The sequence below is a fragment of the Rhinoderma darwinii genome, chromosome 4, assembly GCF_050947455.1.
Source record: "Rhinoderma darwinii isolate aRhiDar2 chromosome 4, aRhiDar2.hap1, whole genome shotgun sequence".
Lineage (NCBI taxonomy): Eukaryota > Metazoa > Chordata > Amphibia > Anura > Rhinodermatidae > Rhinoderma > Rhinoderma darwinii.
This window is the reverse complement of record NC_134690.1, coordinates 230,533,548-230,556,028: the sequence shown is the minus strand read 5'-3', so window position 1 is coordinate 230,556,028 and position 22,481 is coordinate 230,533,548. Positions and strand designations below refer to the sequence as shown.

The following is a 22,481-nucleotide window of genomic DNA, read 5'->3' as shown; positions in this document are numbered from 1 at the left end:
CTAAATGAAACAAATGAAGCAATTCTGCTGGTGTATATGAAATGTTCTCCTTGCAGTAGTGCCAACTCCCTCTTCTGCTTGAATTTAACTTCTTCTGGAACTTCAGAGCGTTTAACATCAAGTACCTTTTTGTTCAGGTATGGAATGATTAGGATATTTTTTCCTTTTTCTTTATACTCAACTTATGGGGCCTACACCCTCAAAAAAGCTGCTACATTCTCAAAGGGTTGTCCTAAAGAAAACCTTTTCTTTTTTTTAAATAGAACACAGTTTATTCTTAGTAGGAGATTTCAAGGAGCAGGCCTTCCTCCAGAGCGCTCGTCTAGTTGAGTTACAAAGCACCCGCTCCCATGCGGTAAAGTGGACAGATGCAGCAATAGCATCTGCTAAGAACCTGTGACTGATTTCAATAAGGAAAAGTCAATCTTTTCTCTTGGTGTTCTAATTTCCAAATAGTTAGCCAGATCCAGAAATACATTGATTTATCCACGAAAGTAGAAGCATAGGATTCATAAACGCTTCCCGTCACATTCAGAAGATCTTGTAAACTGTTCTTCTCAGGCATCTTAGCCTCAGATTCTGATGAAGACAAACCCAGTACCCGTGCCCTCTCTTGGATTGGGTACTTGGGCCCCGTCCTGACAGAGACCATGGAAGATTTAAACTTCACGTATCATAACATAAATTTAGTCCATTATGGATGTTCTTTTTGATAGTTTTTAGTTTTTAAAATACTATTCTGAAAAATATAAAACATAGTTATGTAAGCAAGTTTCTTTGGGTACAAAGTGCATGTACAAATTCACTTGCTTTCTCTTTTAGTTTATGAGCTGCATCCTTTTCTCAGTATAGAGGGGACAGAAGAGCAACCATGATAAGGATATATATATATATATATATATATATAGATATCCTCCCATCGTCTCAATGTCCCACATGGTCGGCAGCTGATCCCTGGCGCTTCCTATTGTTCATCTGAGGAGCCACACTGAAGCAGGCCCCCGATGAACAGAAGTGGCCAGGCAGTGCAGCGCTATTCCCTCGCTGCTCAGCATGGCAAGTAGCAGACCCGAGACCTTTCAGGAGAGAGTGCTGACCAGGACATCCAGTGATTGTTTTTGTTTCTTTTTCCATTTTTGACCCCCCAGGAGACCCAGGGAGACTCAACCTTCAGGTGGCGCCGTCTTGGGGGATGAAATGGAAAAAAATGCTTCCATAGTTTACTGCACATTTAATATATATATATATACATATATATATATATATATATATATATATACATACATATACATACATACATAGTAAAAATATATACATTCCATCTTTTTCTCTCCAGGAATCATGATATGGTTTCTCAGCAGGATTATGTAGGTATCTCGTCAATGACTGCAATATTTTAATCTTAATACATGTAGTAGGGTCACCCTCCAAACGAAAGCTGTGAATGTGAGGCTATGGTTAAAGTGACTTTACATGTAAAGTAAACCACTTATCATAGTGCTAGGGAAAATATGTAATTTCTAATAAAGTCAAACTTTCTCTACCTTTACCTTATTGGAGAGTTGAAACCCCTCTTAATTTCCATATATTTGATATCGGCTGAGAACTAAGCCAAGGGGAGGTTGCCGTAGCTCCTTCATTCTAGCTATTTTGGGGATTTTTGCTCATGAACCCCAGCGATAAAGATTTGCAGAATCTGACTAAAGATTTGTTATAACAATATATAAATGAATATATAAACCCCCAGACGAAGGTTACCGGGCCGAAACGCGCGTCGGGGCTGACACCAGAGACGGTGACCTCCGTGATGGGTAAGAGCTCCTTGTCAGTATCTGTATAGACCTCTCATATATGGTATATACCCCTCTTTGCCATATCTATATATGTATTTTGTTATCTGCACAGGCAATCTCCTGTGTGTATTACGTAGAGTTTATACATGGTGCATACATTACTATTTATAATAGTCACTGAACTACCACATGTTCATTTATGTCTGACCATTGGAATTGATTTGTAATATAGCCCATATATGAAGTGCTGAGCAGGTTCTCTTACCGTTTCATGTTGTGACACAATCATGCTATACAAATGCAATATGCTGTAGCTTTATTTTCTTGTGGTTACACAGCGTCATTCATATATTTATAAATACATATTTATATTCTCTGTACAATCTGGTTGTCTTTCCGCACTGTGGAATTCATCTCTGCTTTTTATATGTTCTGTTATTTTAAATTGATCTAATAAATTTACGTTGTTTTAACTCAATTTTGGTGTTCAGACTCCAATCTTTAGGTTTTGCTATAAATCAGCGGGTCTCACCGTTACCACCATGTTTACTTTAGGCTGTTGTGCCCAGGTCCCTATAGACATTGCACACTAAGTGAAATATATGTTTATAACAAATACCCTAGGGATCCCCCCTTCTGGTGTTCTTCATTTAGGTACATTATTAATAATATATAAATGAATGCCCAACAGTGGAACGAAGGCTCGGTTTCCATCAGCGCTAAAATTTCAGTTTTTCTGTTCTGTCAAAGGAACAGAATAACAATAAATACAGAAGCGCCGGATACACCGCCTGATGGAAAGCAACGGTGGTCGACGTAACCCATCTATTTTAATGGGTTCCATGGGGTTTCTGTCATTTTGCCACACAAAATACCACTGCATGTTGTGCTATTTTGTCCAGAAAAAAATTACGAAATCTGCAACGGAGGCTCCTGGACAGAACCTTAGCCTACAAGTGATCTCAACTCAATCAGCACTTCTATTCTAGTCTATTCTTCATTTAATATTGCATATTTTGGTATTTGCTAATATGTCAAAAGCCTAATGCAGCAAATATTGAACTCTAAAACGAATTGAGTCAACATAGTTTCTTCCAAAAACACCTGATTCTACACATGCTCCATAGTCCTCTTGTGTAATTTATTTTATTACTTTAGATTTATACAAACAACATAAAGAGATTTGCTGTGTTAATGAGTGAATCAGCTCCGCTATGGCTCCTAATGACCGTGTCCTTCAAAAGCAGTGCATTTAGCAACTGGCTTTGTTTTATGGCACAGATCAGACAGCATGTTGCAATAAACCAGTAGTAATTCACTGTATTTTAACGATATATATTGTGCTCCCACAAATATGAACATTTGAAAATTCACTGAAGTGATAAATGAGTAAAATGTATAATTTTTATTTCATAGCTATCTAAAAACAGGGGTACAATCACCACTGTGAAAAGCCCAACCGTGTATTTAAAAACGTATTAAACACAATACTCCCAATCCTAGTTCGTTTGCGAACCCTTTGTGACTGGGTATGTAAACAGAGATATCAAAATATGGAATCAGCGTATAACATTGGTAAAGCAGTGGTTTGGACCCTCGTTCACACAGGAGCCTGCATTGACCGCACCAGATTCTCCCAATGTACAGATGCACAACAATGCCACTGCCCCCTACGCAAAATTCCCTCACTTCACCCGACCCTACGCGTTTCTATACTTATCATCAGGGGTCTGTCAGTCTGGCCAGGATGCCAGCGATATATCTTCAGCAGCAGATATTCTACTGCACAACACGGAAGCATGCACGCATAGATGTCAGCGGCATTCTGTTTAATACGTTTTTAAATACACGGTTGGGCTTTTCACAGTGGTGATTGTACCCCTGTTTTTAGATAGATATGAAATAAAAATTATACATTTTACTCATTTATCACTTCAGTGAATAAACCAGTAGTAAAAGAATGAACCTTGATTTAAGTCATCAGTCCTATGGGAGCATGGCACATGGCCGCACAATTACCATTGTCAGAATGTGAAATAAATTCTGAATGGGTGCTTAACCCGTTAGTGACCGACCCATCGTGTTTCTACGTCGGTCACCAACGGGCCTTATTCCGATGCCATAGACTTTTTACGTCGCGGCATCGGAATAAGTTTACAGAGCAGGGAGCTGTCAGATCTCCCTGCTCTCAGCTGCTAGAGGCAGCTGAGGGCTGGGAGCGTCCCTGCTCTGCCGGGTGAGATCGATATTAGTATCGATCTCACACGTTTAACCCCTCAGATGCGGTGCTCAATAGCGAGCACCGCATCTGAGTGGTTTTGGAGAGAGGGAGAGAGCTCCCTCTCTCCCACCGACACCCGGCGATACGATCGCCGAGTGTCTGTGTCTCTAATGGCAGCCGGGGGTCTAATAAAGGCCCCCAGGTCTGCCTGGAGTGAATGCCTGCTAGATCATGCCGCAGGCATGACCTAGCAGATGCCTGTCCGTGTTAAACGGACAGGCAGTAATACACTGCAATACAAAAGTATTGCAGTGTATTATAAATGCGATCGCAGAATCGCATATTATAGTCCCCTAATGGGACTAGTAAAAAAGTGAAAAAAAAGTTTAATAAAGTTAATTTAAAAAAAAAATTGAAAAAAATGAAAAACCCAGCTTTTCCCCTTACAAACTGCTTTACTATTAAAAAAACAAAATAAAGTTAAAAAGTTACACATATTTGGTATCGCCGCGTCCGTAACGACCCCGACTATAAATCTATTACATTATTTAACCCGCACGGTGAACGCCATAAAAAAAATAATAAAAAACTATGGAAAAATTGCTGTTTTCTGTGAATACTGACTTTAAAAAAATGTAATAAAAAGTGATCAAATAATCGAATAAACTTATTGTGTTATTTATACCACACGGTAAACGGCGTAGATTTAGGACGCAAAAAAGAGTGGCGAAATTTCAGATTTTTTTCTATTCCCCCCCAAAAAAAAGTTCATAAAAGTTAATCAATAAATAATATGTACCTCAAAATGGTGCTATTAAAAAATACAACTTGTCCCGCAAAAAACAAGACCTTATACAGCTATGTCTACGCAAAAATAAGAAGGTTATAGCTCTTGGAATGCGACGATTGAAAAACGTAAAAAATAGCTTGGTCATTATGGTCCAAAATAGGCTGGTCATTAAGGGGTTAAAATTAACTTTAATCTAGATTACAAAGTGTAAACAAACAATGGAGCAGAAATACCAATAAAGATGTATAAGTAGAAATCCCAAAAATGTTGCTCCTACAGAATACTATTCTCCGAGGAGATAGCTATATACCATGACAAATTGCTTTCCCCCAGGCAAAGCTTCGTTCACATCTGCGTCAGGGTCCCGTTCTGATGGAGCTTCCCGTTAGAACGGGACCCTGACTGAAACAAACGGAAACCATAGGTTTCTGTTTGCATCACCATTGATTTCAATTATGACAGATCCGGTGCCAATGGTTTGCGTTTCTCTCAGTTGTGCAAGCGTTCTGTCGTTTTGATGGAATGAATAGCGCAGTCGACTACGGTATTGATTCCATCAAAACGGCAGAACCCTGCTAAAAAAAAAGGTAGTAGAATACAAGTCATAAAATGGCCATAAATAGCGGTATTCCTCATGTATACACATGACAGCTTATTCTGAAAGTCACCTGAAAAGTTAGGCACGCTTTAATGCAAAATGTACAAAGCATGTTAAATAAATTAATCAAGCTTCTGAGCGGTAAAATTTTTAATGTTATGGCATATTGCTAACATTTTGATAACTCTGGGACCAAACTCTTGGACCACCGCCGATACTGAGAATGAAGAGACCAAGGTCCCTTCAACATTTCAGCTGCACAGCAGTGCTCCCAGCCCATTGTAGTGATGGGAACTGCAGCACATCTCCATTCACGTGAATGGAACTGTGCTGCAGGTCCCTGTAATGATAGTGGATGGGAGCAATGCTGTGCAGATAAAACACCGTCATTCATACTCCCGTAATCAGAAAGTGATGGCATATCTTAGCGATATACTAATATATCAGGTTTTTAAAGGTAGCAATAACCCCTTTAAGGGGACACTTCAAACACAAATCATTCCCATTAGCCCATATTACAACAGTGTTTTATTTACTCCATGCCACCTATAAAATGCTTTTTTAAAGTGAATAGTCCAGCATCTATTCGCCATCTTGCCTTTAGCAATCATTGTCTAAAAACGACATGCCCCATGATACCTTACCCAGGCATCATATAGGGAAGTCTAGCTAGATCACATCTATCAGAAGTTATAGTTGTATAGAGAATTGCAAACTGTGAGCAGGATGCTGGAGAGCCACAGAAACAGGTTTGTAGAGAGACTGCAGATAGTTCCCTATGCTACAGAATTCATGTCAGAGGTAGCATAGGGACCCCTGCAGATAGGGACAGAGATGATTGGTTGGTATTAGCCTTACATCTTCTACAGGAAACTGGAATCATCCTGGAGGAGATTCAGTGACAACAACAGAATACACAGGGTTAGGCCTCATGCACACGAACGTAAAAACGGCCGTAATTATGAGCCGTAATTACGGGCCCATAGACTTCTATTGGCCATGGGTACCTTCCCGTATACTTACGGGTAGGTGCCTGTGCCTTTGAAAAATATAGAACATGTCCTATTTCAGGCCGTAATAACGGCACGGGCAGGCCCATAGAAGTCTATGGGGCTCCCGTAATTACGGGTGGCTACGTGTGTGCACCCGTAATTACGGGAGCGTTGCTAGGCGACGTCAGGGGATAGTCACTGTCCAGGGTGCTGAAAGAGTTAACTGATCGGCAGTAACTCTTTCGGCACCCGGGTCAGTGACTACCGCTGGAGTTAATAGTATTAAAAGTTAGCTTACCCAGAACTCTTCTTCTTCTTCCTCCTCCAGTCCGGCCTCCCGGGAGGACGTTTCATCCCATGTGACCGCTGCAGCCAATCACAGGCTGCAGCGGTCACATGGACTGCAGCGTCATCCAGGGAGGTCAAACTGGATGTCAAAAGAGGGACGTGTCACCAAGACAACGGCCGGGGTACGTATGTACTTTTTTTTTAACCTTCAAACGCTGCGGAAACTCTGCCCGAAAGGGCTGTCCCTTCTCTCTATCCTGATAGAGAGAAGGGGCTACCGATTAGTGCAGAGAAAACGGGTCCGTAAATACGGGTGAAATACTGGCGACACCGGAACCGTATTTACGGGCATGGGTCCGTAAATACTGGTGGAATACTGGTCGAATACGTGTGACAACGGACCCGTATTTACGCCAGTATTTACGGTAGGAAAAAAATACGTTTGTGTGCATGGGGCCTAAGGAAAATGTGTTGTTTTCACTCCTGGATTACTGCTTTGCAAAGCCCATGCACATTCTGTCTGATACTTTATTATTCAAAAACCTACAATAGACATAAGGGGCTTCAGACCTCATGATTGCAGGTGAGAATCTTCTCGTTTCACCAGAGTTTAACAATTTCTATGTGCTTTTGGTTCAAGCAGACAACACATGGCTTCAACAAATGTACATGCAAAACGTACACTCTGGTGCCAATAAAATTGTAGACACCTAGTGAAAATATTTTTTTCTACAAACATATGGCAAATAAAATTACCCAGCAATCCACTGGTAACTAGCGCCAATCTTCAGTTATAAGCCACCAGTGTACAGAAGTGCTGGCGATTGGCACATGGCACCAGTTTTTTTTTTTAGTATAGTAAGAAATACTGCTGGATTTCAACAGGAGCCTAGAAATCTGACCATGTAACCTGCTCCCAGCAGTGTCTGTTGCTAGACAATACCGAATCATATTTGAAAGGCTGGTCAATAAAGAGTGCCTAGAAAAAAATATTTATTAGATACTCTCCTTGTGGGCCTCAAAGTGAAAACACTAATTTGACAACGACGAGCATTTGTTGCTGGAGGAAGTATGCAGCACTCAAGTGAGAGACGGGGACTGAGCGAGAAACCTCGAGCAGGAAGACAGGGCTCGAATTACACAAGTACCCGGGGACGTCACATCTAAAGTGAGAAATTTGTTTAGAATATCTACCCGTCAGGCGCCGTGTCCCGAATACTGCATCTTTTCCCCTTCACATCCTGTGTTCTTTTAATTTTTTTTAAGGCTTAGAACTTTAGCAGCAATTTCTCACATTTTCAAGAAAATTTCAAAAGACTATTTTTACAGATACCAGTTTTGTTCTGAAGTGTTTTTGAGGGCCTTATATATAAGAATCCCCCAATATATCCACTGAAATAATACACTGCAATACAATACTGCTGAGCCTAATAGACATACAGACATGCCAGAACTGCGGGGAGACTTGCTTGCGTCTTTGCCAACCCATTGGTATTCCGCGATCCCATCACGGGGGTGTTAATGGGATCCCCCTCCCTCTGTCTAACCAGTTAGATGCTGTGATCGCTAGTGACTGCACCATCTGAGAGGTTAAATGTCTGGGTTTTGAGTAATCTTCGATCCCACCCATTGCAATAGAGTGTCCGCTGTAATATACAGTTGACACCCTGAGTTTTTTGCAGGCAAAAAATTCTGCCTCAAAATTACGTCTGGAAGTTTGAGGCAGATTTTGATCTGCCTGCACGCCGTTTGCCGCGATTTTCGCTGCATTTTTCGCCCGCGGCCATTGAGCGCCGCGGGCAAAAACGCCACAAAATACGCTTTCTCTGCCTCCCATTGATGGCAATGGGAGGTCAGAGACGTAACTGGCCGAAGATAGGGCATGTCGCTTCTTTTTCCCGCAAGAGTTTTTTCGCTCGCAGGAAAAAACACCTCCGACTCCCATTGAAATCAATGGGAGACAATTTCAGCCGTTTTTTGGCACATTTTCCAACGTGGTTTCCAATAAAAAAAACTGCGTGTGAACTTACCCTAAGGGCTCGTCCACATGCTGCGGAGTTGCTGAGTTTTTTCTGGACAGAATTTCAGGCGGAAAAATCGCAACAGAATACAGTAGCAGCATAGTGGATGAGATTTAACAAATCTCATCCACATGCTGTGTAAAAATTCAGAGCAGAAATTGACCTGCGGTGCGTATTTTTCAGACTGCAGCATGTCAATTCCTGCTGCGGAATGTGGCCAGAATTGTTGCGTTTTTCAGAGGAGATGTCACCATCTCCTAACATTGTGAAAAACACAGCAAAATACACACCATTTTCTGCCTTAAAAATCGCGGGAAATGGTGCATTTTTGCCGCAGCGGAATGTCTGTGTTTTTAACAGAATTTTCTGCAGCAATTTCATTGTGTGTGGACAAGTCCTAAGTCCTTTACCATGTCAGCTTTACCCAGTGTTTTCCCATTTAGCGTGTAATGTTGATGTGTATTTTCCTTTTCCATGTGCATAACCTTACACCCATCTATGTTAACATTATTTGCCACTGTTCTACAATTCCTCTGAAATGTAACACTATATTCTATGTTAATTACTTTACAGAAGTAATCACCTGCAAATATTGAGATTTTACTCCATAAGCCCTTTCTGCTATCACGGAATTGTCATATCCCTTTTAATTTTACATACATATAACAGCAACTTCAAGATTTTCTATGTTTTACAGTGAACCTATAATAGTATATTATAAACTGCTTCATTATAATAAAAATGTTTTAAAAAAAACATATGCCACTTTAAAGGGGTTGTCCGAGATTTTTTTTTTTAAGTACAGTTAGAAATACATTACACATATTAAAAATTGCATAATATACTTACCTGTGCAATCTTGCTTCTGTTCTCCGCTCTGGCTGCTTCTTCCTTCTGGTCACTTGAGCTCTGACGTCACCTTTTCAGCCGCCTCCACTGTCGTGTCGTATCCCGATCACATGGTCTCGCACCAGAGAGACCTCGGATGGTATACGACACGTCACTTGTCACGTGGTGTAGATCGGCTTCTTCTGCTTCACATGCAGTAACGCGCATGCTCTGTCACTGCTGTTCTCGCAGTCCCTGCTGTTCTCGAGATAACAGCAGGGGCCGCGCATGCGCGTTACAACAGAACAAGCCGATACACACCACGTCACAAGTGACGTGTCGTGTACCCGGCAAGAATTCAAGATCAACAAAGCAGCAGAGCCGGAGCAGAGAGAGACGTCAACAATCAAGTTTCCGACAGCAGGATCTGGAAACTGGGCCACTTTGGAAAACGTAAGTATATTACAAATGTATTTATTTTTTTTAACTTAAATGATTTAATGGTGTTATTAAAAATATTATGTTATCTTGGACAACCCCTTTAAGTCCAATCCTATTGTCCTTGAAATATTAGGTAATCTAAAAAATAAATAGATGCCTAAAAAAAAGGAATTTTAGGTTATTTTTTCAAGTCTTATATTATAAAAGCACTTTGCAGTACGAGATACTTTCATAAGCATAGATATATTAAACTTTAGTCGCCGTAATCAAGAACCGCAATAAATTATTCTTTGTCGTCTAATTTCTAAACAAAAAAAACAAACAAACAGGAAGAACATACGGCATACAAATCCACAATAATTTCTCTCATCATGAAGTAATTGAAAAGATAAGAGAAGTAATGATTGGCACAGAGAGGGAACTAGAGTACCTGTCTAGCTGAAGATCAAATCCCTGGCTGATTCTGGCAATGAGAACATGAGCCCTGAGATATGCTGAAGCTAAGCCAGTATAATATGAATTCAGTAGCTCTCTAACAAACATTACAAAGGAAGCCAGAGTGCAAGTCAAATGCTTTCTACAGCTTGCTGACCTTAATAAATCATAATAAATCCTACAGCTTTTATGGGTAGTTAAATGACCTATTTTTAGCGTTTATTTCTATCCTGTGTTGTAAAGTTAAAAATTGTATCTTCATTAATTAGATTTGACTATATTGAAGATAAATATTATGATTTTTTATGAAATTTTTTTAAACTGTTGTCGCTATTTATTTAGTATTTTTTATTTTTTTTATTTTTTTGGGGCTGCCAAATTTGACATTCACACTTCTCTTCTTGTGCTTTATTGTAGCTGCAATGAACGAGAGTTAAAGGGATATTGCCATCTTAGACATTAAAGGGAACCGGTCAACAGTATTTCACCTATTAAACCAGCAATACCTGGTGGTAGTGGGTGAAAAATCATTTCTATATAACCTATAATTATCTTCTTAGTCGGCTCAGTAACTTTAGTATTCAGTATTTTAGTGTTCCCACACCGTATCCTAATGAGCAGAAAAGAGTCAAATCTTCGTTTGAAAAGAGTCAAATCTTCGTTTGAAAAGAGTCAAATCTTCGTTTGAAAAGAGTCAAATCTTCGTTTGAAAAGAGTCAAATCTTCGTTTGAAAAGAGTCAAATCTTCGTTTGAAAAGAGTCAAATCTTCGTTTGAAAAGAGTCAAATCTTCGTTTGAAAAGAGTCAAATCTTCGTTTGAAAAGAGTCAAATCTTCGTTTGAAAAGAGGCAAATCTTCGTTTGAAAAGAGTCAAATCTTCGTTTGAAAAGAGTCAAATCTACGTTTGAAAAGAGTCAAATCTACGTTTGAAAAGAGTCAAATCTACGTTTGAAAAGAGTCAAATCTTCGTTTGAAAAGAGTCAAATCTTCGTTTGAAAAGAGTCAAATCTTCGTTCCTCAAGTCTTTCCGAGTTTACCCTGCCTCTGTACTATTGATTGACAGCTCCTCGCCACACAAAATACTGAGCTTGCGCATTGATGTCCTATTCTGGTATGTGCGTACATCAGGACACCGGATTATTACGATAAAAGGCGCGAAATGCTTGAAGAACGTTATTTATAGTCTGAGAAGTTTAGGAAAGGGGATAACGGCAATGAACTTTTGATAGCAGCGGCCAGTGAGGGATAAGTAACGTTCAATAGGTGAAATGCTGGTGACAGGTTCTCTTTAATGGCATATTCACAGGAATGGGAGTTACAGAAACCGTGTAGAACCTACAGTGGATATAAAAAGGTCTACAAACCACTGTTAAAATGCCAGGTTTTTTGTTATTTAAAAAAATCAGTCCAAGATGAACCATGTCAGAACTTTTTCCACCTTTAATGTGACCCATAATCTGTACAATTCCGTTGAATTTACATTTGGCACAACAGTGACATTACCAAGAACTGGACGTCCCTCAAAGCTTGATGAAAAGACAAGACAAAAATTGGTCCCGGAGGCTACCAAGAGGCCTACAGCAACATTAAAGGAGCTGCAGGTCGTTCTGGCAGGTACGGATTGTTAAGTGCATGTGACAACAATCTCCCGTATTCTTCATATGTCTGGGCTCTGCGGTAGGGTGGCAAGACTAAAGCCTTTTCTAACAAAAAAAAACATCCAAGCCAGGATATGTTTTGCAAAGACCTACATCAAGTCTGCCAAAAGCATGTGGGAAAACGTGTTATGGTCTGATGAGACCAAGGTTGAACTTTTTGTCCATAAGGCATGTTTGGTGCAAAGCCAACTCTGCAAATTACCAACAGAACACCATACCCACAGTGAAGCATGGTGGAGACAGCTTTATGCTTTGGGGCTGTTTTTCTGAAGCTGGAACTGGGGCTTTAGTCAAGGTGGAGGGAATTATGAACAGTTCCAAATATCAGGAAATATTGGCACAAAACCTGCAGGCCTCTGCTAAAAAGCGGAATTTCACCTTTCAGCACGACAACGATCCAAAGCATACCTCCAAATCAACAAAATAATGGCTTCCCCAGAAGTAGATCAGAGTTCTGGAATGGCCCAACCAGAGCCCAGACCTGAATACCATTGAAAGTCTGTGGGGTGACCTGAAGAGGGCTTTACAGAGGAGATGCCCTCGCAATCTGAGCGCTTTTGCAAGGAAGAATGGGCAAAAATTGCCAAGTCAAGATGATGGAGCCATGCTGATAGACTTCTACCCAAAAAGACTGAATGCTGTCATAAAGTCAAAGGGTAATTCAACAAAGTATTAGTTTAAGGGGGTGCAGATTTATGCAACCACATTATTTTTGTTCTTTATTTTCATTTTTCCACCCTAAAAAATTTCAGTTTGTTTTTCTATACAATTGTACTGATTATAGGTGACATTAAAGGGGGAAAAAGTTCTGAAATTATTCATGTTGGACTGTTTTTTTGACATGACAAAAACCTGGCATTTTAACAGGGGTGTGTAGACTTTTTATATTCACTGTATATTCCGAACGGAGGTCCCCCAAACCCGTCCTGTCTGGTGAATGCAGAAATGGTCAAGAATTCTGGGAAAAGCTGAGCAACACTATTGCAATAATTCCAATAGAAATGAATGGGGAGAAAAAGCATTGCTCAACTGTTTCCGGAATTCCCGGCCACCTCAGACCGGACAGGTTTGGGGACCCCCTTTCAGAAGATAGGTGCAGATCCCAGAGGTGGGACCCGCATCTGTCAGACATTTAAACATAAGTGTCTAAGCTAGAAATACACCTTTAAATGGACAGATAAATATCATAGATTATTACAGCCCCGAGAAAGTGATAAAGTATAGCACCCTCCAGGAAGTGACAGGGGAGATGCATATTGAGCCCTATCTTACTATCCTGTGTTATCTAGGCCACCAGCAAGCACCTCTGCTGACCCTGTCCCAGTCTACACAGAAAAACGGACAAATAAACTGCAGAAAACGTGTCAGCCTACTTTGTCTGAATTAGTGGCCGGGGTAAAAACTTGACTATTTCAATACTTTATTTTCGTAATATGGAGATAGGTCTAATTGAGACGGGCTGAAACACTGCATATGAGGGAATAGAGAAACCTGGCTTTTCACAGTATCTTGGGAGTACTGCCTGAGCTTTACAACACAGTTTGTGGAAAAATGTAGTTGCCTTTCTCGAGGATTTGAACCCAATTGCTGACAGACCAGAGAGCCGATAATAAAGAGTGGTTCTTACTCGTGCGGACTTGGACCTATTGCATGTCCAATCAGTGCTCAACCTCACACCTGTAGGGACACGTCCCTTTGACAAAGGAAACGTTAACAGCCAGTTGCCAATTTATTCATACATTTCTAGAAGGAATAGCAGGAATTGCGCAATACAGAGTTCTAAGAAAAGATGCTCCAGAATTGTTATTTCATGGGGAATATAAGCTCTCACTCAAACAAACATTTAACTTTAATGTAGTTTCACATTTCCTCTGCAGCTACCGCTACTTCCTCTGATAACATCAGCAGTTAGTTGGGGGCTTCAGAAGCTGGACATGGTGATCAGCACATCGGCTTCATTTAAAAAAAGGGTCTGATCTTAATAAAACAACCCTTTCAAGATTGTACTGCTATGGAAACAAACACAACCTAGCTCCACAACTTCACAACCTATACCAAACATCAAGACTGTCACTATGACTTTCAGGGAAGGCTTGCTATTAAGAAGAATAAATTGGCAAGCTATAACAACAAAAATAGGTTATGATTTCAAATCCTAGATACTCAAAAGCGGATTTCTAGGAATCACATTCTTATTTTAAGTACTTTTTACTGAAGTCACAAGTGCACATAATAGTTTAATTGCCACTCTTACCCTAGAACAGATTTTCCGGTTTCATCTGGTTTCCGAACTGTAAATGGGCTTGGATCAATGCCAACATTTTTTGGCATAAAGTCTCTGAAAATTAAAATGACACATCAGTACATTTTAAATGGTTGGCGATTTCATCAATGTTTCTTAATATTTCAATTAAACCTCCGGGTAATGTAACTTACCTTGCAGAATTTGTCATAGACAAACAAAAAGTGTCATCAAAACTACTCAGTTCGTACGGCCGAAAGAACTCTGTGTATATATTGATCTCCTCATCACCCCTGTTATGCTTCTTTATTGTCATCTTCTTTAGGTTTTCAGCATTGGGTACTGTAAACAAAAGCATATGGTAGGTTAACATGGCTATTGTTAGGTTATTGTGTCAGCCATCTATTCCAAAATCCCATAATATACTCGTAAGACTCAAATTGTCCCATTAGGAGAGGAAGAGATTTGGTACTGGGGAGGAAAGCCGTGACTGCACTCCCTGACACTATGTTCGACTCCAGCTCCGACTCCTTCAATAATTGCTCATGTATTGTAATTAGTAATACCAAATTCGCTGTAGTAAAATGGTAATATCAGGCTGTTCACCACCATCATGTAAATAATCAGGCTACTTAAATACAACATTAAATATATTTATTGGAATACAATTTCGGAATAAAAATCTTTTCTAAACTCCTGCAAGTGAATATGCAAAACACGGTGCATTTAATAAATTAATACAATATTAATAACTTGTAATTTTTATTTTGAAACTGGAGTCAGAGTCGGTACACTTTTACTGAATTTGACTCCACAGACTGCAACTTTAAAACACCCAACCACGGTCACTGGATCACAGAGAGATCTAGTAACTATGACAACAGCTTTGACTTTTTATCAGCACCATATACCATTAGGAAATATTTGAATGATATGGGAGGTGCATATAGTGAGGTGTTATTGAGACTATTATGTGGGGGTGGGAGCAGTGGCGTAACTATAGGGGTCGCAGGGATCGCAGTTGCAACCGCGGCCCTTCGCACCACATCAATGAAAAGTTACTATAGTAACTGGGGCCTATGTAATAAACTACACCGGCCACTGTTACTATAGTAACTGACAGTACTTACCCTCCCTCTTTCCGGAGCGCAGCCCTGTGTGCAGCGCATTACATCACGACACTCGATGAAGTGAGGACCTCCGCTGCGGCCGAAGAGGTGGTTAAGTTCAATATTAGTGTCTTGCTGGAACTGATGGGTCGGGGTCCGACACCCGGGACCCCTACCAATCAGCTATTTTGAAGGGGGTGCAGAGCTCGTACGTGCGCTACTTCCGCTTCATTCCAGTCACTTTCTCACACTGAATCGCTGACACGGACGTGTCAGCGATTCACAGTGTGAACTAGTGAGGGAATTGAAGGGGAAGCAGCGCTCGTACGAGCGGCTGCACCGCCTTCAAAACAGCTGATTGGCCGGGGTCCCAGGAGTCAGACCCTAACCCATCAGCTATTGATGCCCTATCCTGAGGATAGGCCATCAATGTTTAGGAACTGGATAACCCCTTCAAAGCCTACCGTGTGCTAGGCTTAGATACAGGGCCCCAGCAGACAGTAATCTTATACTGCATAAGATTACTGTGTGCTGGACTCTGTATCCATGCCTACCTTAGGCTTAGATACAGGGCCATACAAACAGTATCACACATGCGCCTTGTATCTAAGGCCCTATTCACATCACCGCTGCCCTTCCGTTGAGGGGTTCCGTCGGGTTAACCCCTCAAGGGAATGGCAAAATGAAACCTTAGGTTCCGTTTGCATCGCCATTAATCTCAATGGTGATGGAAACGTTGATAATGGTTTACGCTTGACACCGTTGTGAACGGGTTCCGTTGTTTTTGCGGAATCAATAGCGCAGTCGACAATGCAAAACATCGGAACTCTGTCACAACGGTGACAAACCTTTAGCTACGTTTCTGTCACCATTGAGATTAATGGTGAGTGAAACGGAAGCGGAGGCTTCAGTTTGCCTTTCTGTTGAGGGGTTAACCCGACGGAACCCCTCAAGGGAAGGGCAGCGGTGATGTGAACAAGTCCTTACTAATGTTCTTTTTTGTGTTTTTTTACAAGTTCGATCGTTGGACTACGTCGGATTCGAGAACTACTTCGATGACGGCTTTTTTATCTCAATAAAATGGTTAATGAGGGTTGTGTGTGTTTTTTTTTATTTCAATAAATGTATTTTTTCTATGTCTGTATTATTTTTAAACTTTATCGCTACCACCTTACTAATGGCCTCTGACAGATTGACAGCGTCCATTACTAAAGCGGGGCTTAGTGTTAGCCGGTGAAAAGGAGAACAATAACCCCCATTATCACCCTGGTACCCACCGCCACCAGGGGTGCCAGGAAGAGCCGGGTACAATCCAGTACCCGACCATCTGTAGTGATGGCCGGGCACTGGGGCGGTCGCAGGCTGGTATTAGGTGGGAAAAGCCAAAAACAGTGACCTCCCCACCCTGGTAATGTTAGGCGGTTGCTGCTGCGTTGTATCTGGCTGGTTATGAAAAATGGGGGGGACCCCACGTCATTTTGTTTTATAAATAACTGGACATCACGATGTGGGGTTCCCCCATTTTCATAACCAGCCAGATACAACACAGCAGCAGCAGGCTAGTATTACCTGGGTGAGAAGGGCCACTGTTTTTGGGCTTTCCCAGCCTAATAATACCAGCCTGCGGCCGCCCCAGTGCCCCTCCGTCACTACAGATGGTCGGGTACTGGATCGTATCCGGCTCTTCCGGATACCCCTGGTGGTGGTGGGTACTCGGGTAATAATGTTGGTTAGTGATAGCCTTTTCATGTCTAACATTAAGACCCGCCTTAGTAATGGACGTTGTCAATCAGACAGCAGATATTAATAAGGTGGTAGTTATAAAGTTTAAACAAATACAAAGACATAGATAAAATATTTTATTGAAATAAAAATCCCACACAACCCTCGTTATCCATTTTATTGAGAATAAAAAAAATGCAGTTATTGAAGTAGTCCTCTAATCAGAAGTAGTCCAGCAACCGAACTTGTAAAAAAACACACACACACAAAAATAATTAGTAGCACATAAAAAAGGAAAATAATTCTTATACTTACCTTTCCTAGGTCCAGCGCTGGAGCTGCAAGGTCAGCGAGCTGGGCCCTATATCTAATCCTATCATGTGTGATACTGTCTGCTGGGCCACTGTATCTAATCCTATCATGTGTGATACTGTCTGCGGAGCCACTGTATCTAATCCTATAATGTGTGAAACTGTCTGCTGGGTCCTATATCTACTCCTACCATGTGTGATACGGTCTGCTGGGCCACTGTATCTAATCCTATAAAGTGTGATACTGTCTGCTGAGCCGCTGTAGGGGGCACATATGTATTGGGGCTATTCCCCCTGTTGTTTTAAGTCCTTAGTGACGCCCCCGGCTGCTAGTGCTGCATTGTTGGATCACTTAGGAGACCCAGCGATGCAGCTGAAAGCTGCGGGCCATTGGCCATGAGAAGTTTTTTTGGGGGGGCCCAAGAAGAACCTTTGCATCGGGGCCCATGAGCCTTTAGCTACGCCCCTGGGTGGGAGGACATCTAGGGAGGGACAAACAGAAGCCTGCAGAAAGTGCTAGATGTTGTAAGAAGTGCACTGCAATGTTTTACTAAGAACAGAGAATCTCCCATCTTAAATAAACGACTGAATCAATTCCTTATACTCCCCAAGTCGTCAAACACAACTAGGATAATTAGCAAAGAAAATAAACTATTTTATACTTTTACATTATATATTTATTCTTCAATGACCGGGATTGAAGAATACATGAACAATAAGACCTGTCACTCTGGAAAAGGCAATGTCATTATAAACTGCAAGATGAAATGATCTGTTTTTACAGTATGCTAAGTTAGCCTTCTAATCATGCAACACAACGAAAACATAATCTTTAAAACTAGAAATAGAGGCAAAATACAATGACAAATATATTGAATGTAGGAACAAGATAGTCTTCTACAAGTTCACTTTTTGCAAACCCCAACATCCACAAAAAAGGAAGAGACAATATTTTTATATGATTAAGTGTGTCATGGGAAAGTCACAATTAGACCAGAGAAGGAAAAAAATAAAGCTGGATCCACTACTATCTACTTAGTATTCCAAAGCCTTATTGCCTATTAGGCTAGATTCACACGACCGCAACGCTGAATCGGACGTGAAAAACTGCAGTTTTTCACATCCGAAGTGCATCTGTGCTTTTCCCTGCGGGACTAGAGTCCATGGAGGGATGCATGGGACATGTCCTATTTTCTCACGGACCCTTCACACGGTCCATTGAAACAACGGTCAGGTGAACGGCCCCATTGAATTACATAGGTCCATGTGATGGCCTTTAACGTTTGTCACATGGACGTATAACACGTTCGTGTGAATAAGGCCTTGGTGTATCACTGACAGGCAAACTATTAGGCCATGCCTTGGCATTACCTACTATACAGTTATTGATTGCAGAATTGTGGGCCTTTGAAAGGCCCTCAGCTGTCAAGGTAACCCATCAGCGCACAGCAATTTTGTTGCGGGCCGCCAAAGGGCAGACAGAGGGAGCTCCCTCTGTCATATACCTTAAATACCGTGGCCGTTATTTACTACAGCATCTAAGGGGTTAAACATCCGGAATCTGAGTTCTCCTCAATTCTGGCAGTTGCAGCAGGAGCCTAGCTGTGTATAACAGCGGTGCTCCTGCCACTGATCTTGTGAGTACAGTGGCAGTACCCATGAGATTCGAGTGACTGATATATCAGTCATGATGCGGGAACTAGCACCTAATCGTGATGGATATATCCATCGCTCCTTGTAAAGGGGTTAATGTTGCTTTGACATTCGAAGCATCACATTAACTTCTAAAAGATGCATAATAAAACTGGGGCTCCGCAGTGACATGGTCGGATTTCTTGCAATGGTCTAGTAGGAAAACATTGACAGTGTGCATTGTGGTAAAGCCTTGATCTTACCTTAAATCACTGGCAACTCCTTGGCACTATGAAGCCCTAATATATTATATATGTTATTAAAAATAAAACATGTAGATCCAGTGTAAAGCTGTAATCAGCATCAGCTACAAAGCATCTTTCTATTTGTATGTATCTTTAAAGGGGTTGTCCAGTTTCATCAAATTAATGTTATATTTTGTATGTAATCAAAAATTTTTCTAATATTCCAATCTTGAATTTTCCAATAATCATTCTGTATAATATAATAATAGTCACGGTTTTTAAGATCTCTGCATGTTGCTATTCTGTTGGAACGATTATGGTTTACGTCCAGTGGATACAATTCTGTCCATGATCATGTGATGTACACACCGGTGCACGGCTCGTTACAATAACATTGTGTGTATCAGAGCTGTGTCTTCTAATGATCCCAACACCTGTGTGTCCATCACATGAATAACAGGCAGAGATCTTGAAAACCATTAGGAATTAAGTATACTGGAAGGTTTTATAGCTTTTAATTGTACAAAAAATAACATTAATTTGATGAAACCGGACAATCCCTTTAAGAACGCAACGCATAATTCCACAGCTCCCCCCCCCCCCCCCCCAACAATTAAAGGGAGGGTAACATGGTTGGTCCAAGCTGACATGAAAAAGTGGTGTGTGTCAGACATTGATTTAATCTAATGCTAGTCCATTTTTTTTCCCCAGACATACAGGGTGTTATTCATTATGATGTCCAATAACGATTTCCATCAGAGCATATAAAGACCCACCTTGCATTTATTATGCAAGGTAATGACTACCAGGAAATATGTAAAGGGCTCAATAAAGTGCAGAAACTCTAATAATTATATTAGTGCTTTACAAAAACTAAAAGGACAAAATACGACAAATTCTATAAGAATATAATCAGTTACCTTCATCAAATGGTAATGGTAAATGCTCCAAGACGCCTGGTGTCCACCAGAATGTGTAACTGGAAATACAAGTAAAAATAATGTTGTGTGAATATCTAAACAGGAACCTTTTAAGAAAAGTTTGTGTTTCCCTTTAAGGCATCGTTCACATTGCATTAGGGGCCACCATCGCAGATTTGGCCAAGAATACTGGAAACAATAGAGCAGCATGTTGAGCTATGGTTTCCGGTAAAACGACGGATATCCCGACGGTACACATTAAGGACAACGGGTTCCGTTGGCCAGAGGTAGTGTTCGTCATGCAACTGAACTGGCGCTTCTGGTATTTCCGTTGTTCTGCTCCTCTGACGGAGCAGAACAATGGAAAGCCGAACGCTGGAGTGACCGCAGCCTAAGGATGGATTTGCACTTACAGTTTTTTATGAAGTTTATTTTTATTTTTTTGCCAAAGGCAGGGAGGAAAGAGGGACAGAAACGTATAAAGCATAGACTGATGTTTTTTTTTTTTTGTCCACTCCTGTGTTTGGCTTAAAAAAAAAAATACTGCCCCAAAAACTGCAGCCTATTGGGACGTCATGCAGTCTGCAAATCCCTGTAAATGTACATCTGTGTAAATTCAGCTTCATCCTGTACAATGCCAATTGGTTTACTTTCTGGTATATGTAAAGCACTTCTATAGGAGGCCCCCAGAGTTTGCAGTTAGAGAGCATTGCTTACTGATAGCGGTTTAAAAAAATATATAATTTAAAGAGTAATACGGCCTGAAGGCGAGCTCACATAGAACGTCTGTGAGTCCGTCTTCAACCTAACCAAACGAAATCCTAGAAAATGTATTAAAATTATTTTATAAAAATAAAAAGTTTATACTTTGTATTTTTTCTGATTCACTTTTTTGTAAAATAAATATATCAATGAATGAGTCTGCATCAATTTCGGTCATGAACAGATTTTTTTTTTTTTTATAGAAACTGCCACAATCCCAATCCCTTTGTAGATTGTAGAAATAGCAAAATATTGTACTTTCAACTCTTAATACAAGATGACTGTTCATCTTCACTATCTGACAAGGCTGGGAATATGAAATAAAAAGATCTATGTGTAAAGAGAAACAGTACTGGTCTGGTACAAAAAATCCTATGCAACTTTCTGCTCTACAGACTGATTGAATGGTCTGCAGACAAAGGTAATGTGAGCACTGAAAGCTGCTGAATGACTGAGACCTTCAATCTCTTAAGTCACGGTTCTGTCGAGCAGGAAATAGTGGGCATACAGTGGGTCTACAGATCAGAGTTAGCCAGTTAATAACAAAATGCAGTAATAGTATATATGGCTGATGGCGAGGCAAAAGGTTTCAAAGGTAATATACACAGCTATTGCATGTTTAGCTTATGGGATACCTGTGGTTTTAGCTGCAACTTTGCGCGACAATTAGAAGATAAAGACTGCATATAAAAAATGTGTGCGTTTTAGGACTCACATGCTATAAATACGGTAGCACATAAAATATCTTAAGCTAGCCATACATTAGTGATTTTGAACAGCCGAACCACTGGTGATTTATTGTTAGGCGTTGATTAGCAAAACAGACAACGGTAATAGATGCGTTACAATTTTTCACCGAAAACGTGCAAATTAACGTGTAAAATATTTCGTGGGCAGGAAAATTCATACGAATTATCTTATGACGTCAACTCGGTCATGCCCAGGGAATAAACACATCTTCTTTGTCACAATGTTGTGAGGAGACTGCGTCTGAGAGCACACCTTTGTTTGGCTGTGAACACATTGCCTTTCCTTAAAGGGGTTGTCCTAGAATCAACAATTATGCACAGGATCCACAGGATAGGTGATAATTGTCTGATACGCTGGGATCCTACTGGTTGCAAGAACAAGGGTCCCAAACCCCCAGATCCTCCTCACTGCACCCCCACACAGTTAGGCGGAGATTGAATGGAGTGGTGGTCGAGCATGCGGCTGTCACTCCATTTAATGTCTATGGGACTTACGAAAACAGTCTTGCGCTCTACTTGGCTTGTTCAGTCATTCCCTCAGACTGAATGGAGCATCAGCGCACATGCTCAACTGCCGCTCCATTCAATGTTCTCCTCATTGCGGTCAAGCAGCGAGGAGGAACAAGGGGTTCAGAAATCCCATTCTCAAGATCGGTAGGGGTCCCAGTGATCATAAAATTATCACCTCCCACGTGAATAGGTGATAATTGTCGATTCTGGGAAT

At 40.8% G+C, this 22,481-nt stretch overlaps 1 protein-coding gene across 3 annotated transcripts in view; it reads right to left on the bottom strand.

The window, feature by feature from the left end:
- The window catches only part of FIG4 (FIG4 phosphoinositide 5-phosphatase), a 338,548-nt gene that overhangs the window by 136,343 nt on the left and 179,724 nt on the right, over positions 1 to 22,481 (bottom strand). For all 3 annotated transcript variants that reach the window (XM_075862266.1, XM_075862267.1, XM_075862268.1), the window contains 3 exons: positions 20,247 to 20,305; positions 14,502 to 14,649; positions 14,320 to 14,403 (listed from right to left, as the gene is read on the bottom strand). In XM_075862266.1, coding sequence (XP_075718381.1) covers positions 14,320 to 14,403; positions 14,502 to 14,649; positions 20,247 to 20,305 — 291 coding nt within the window. The remainder of the gene's footprint in view (positions 1 to 14,319; positions 14,404 to 14,501; positions 14,650 to 20,246; positions 20,306 to 22,481) is intronic.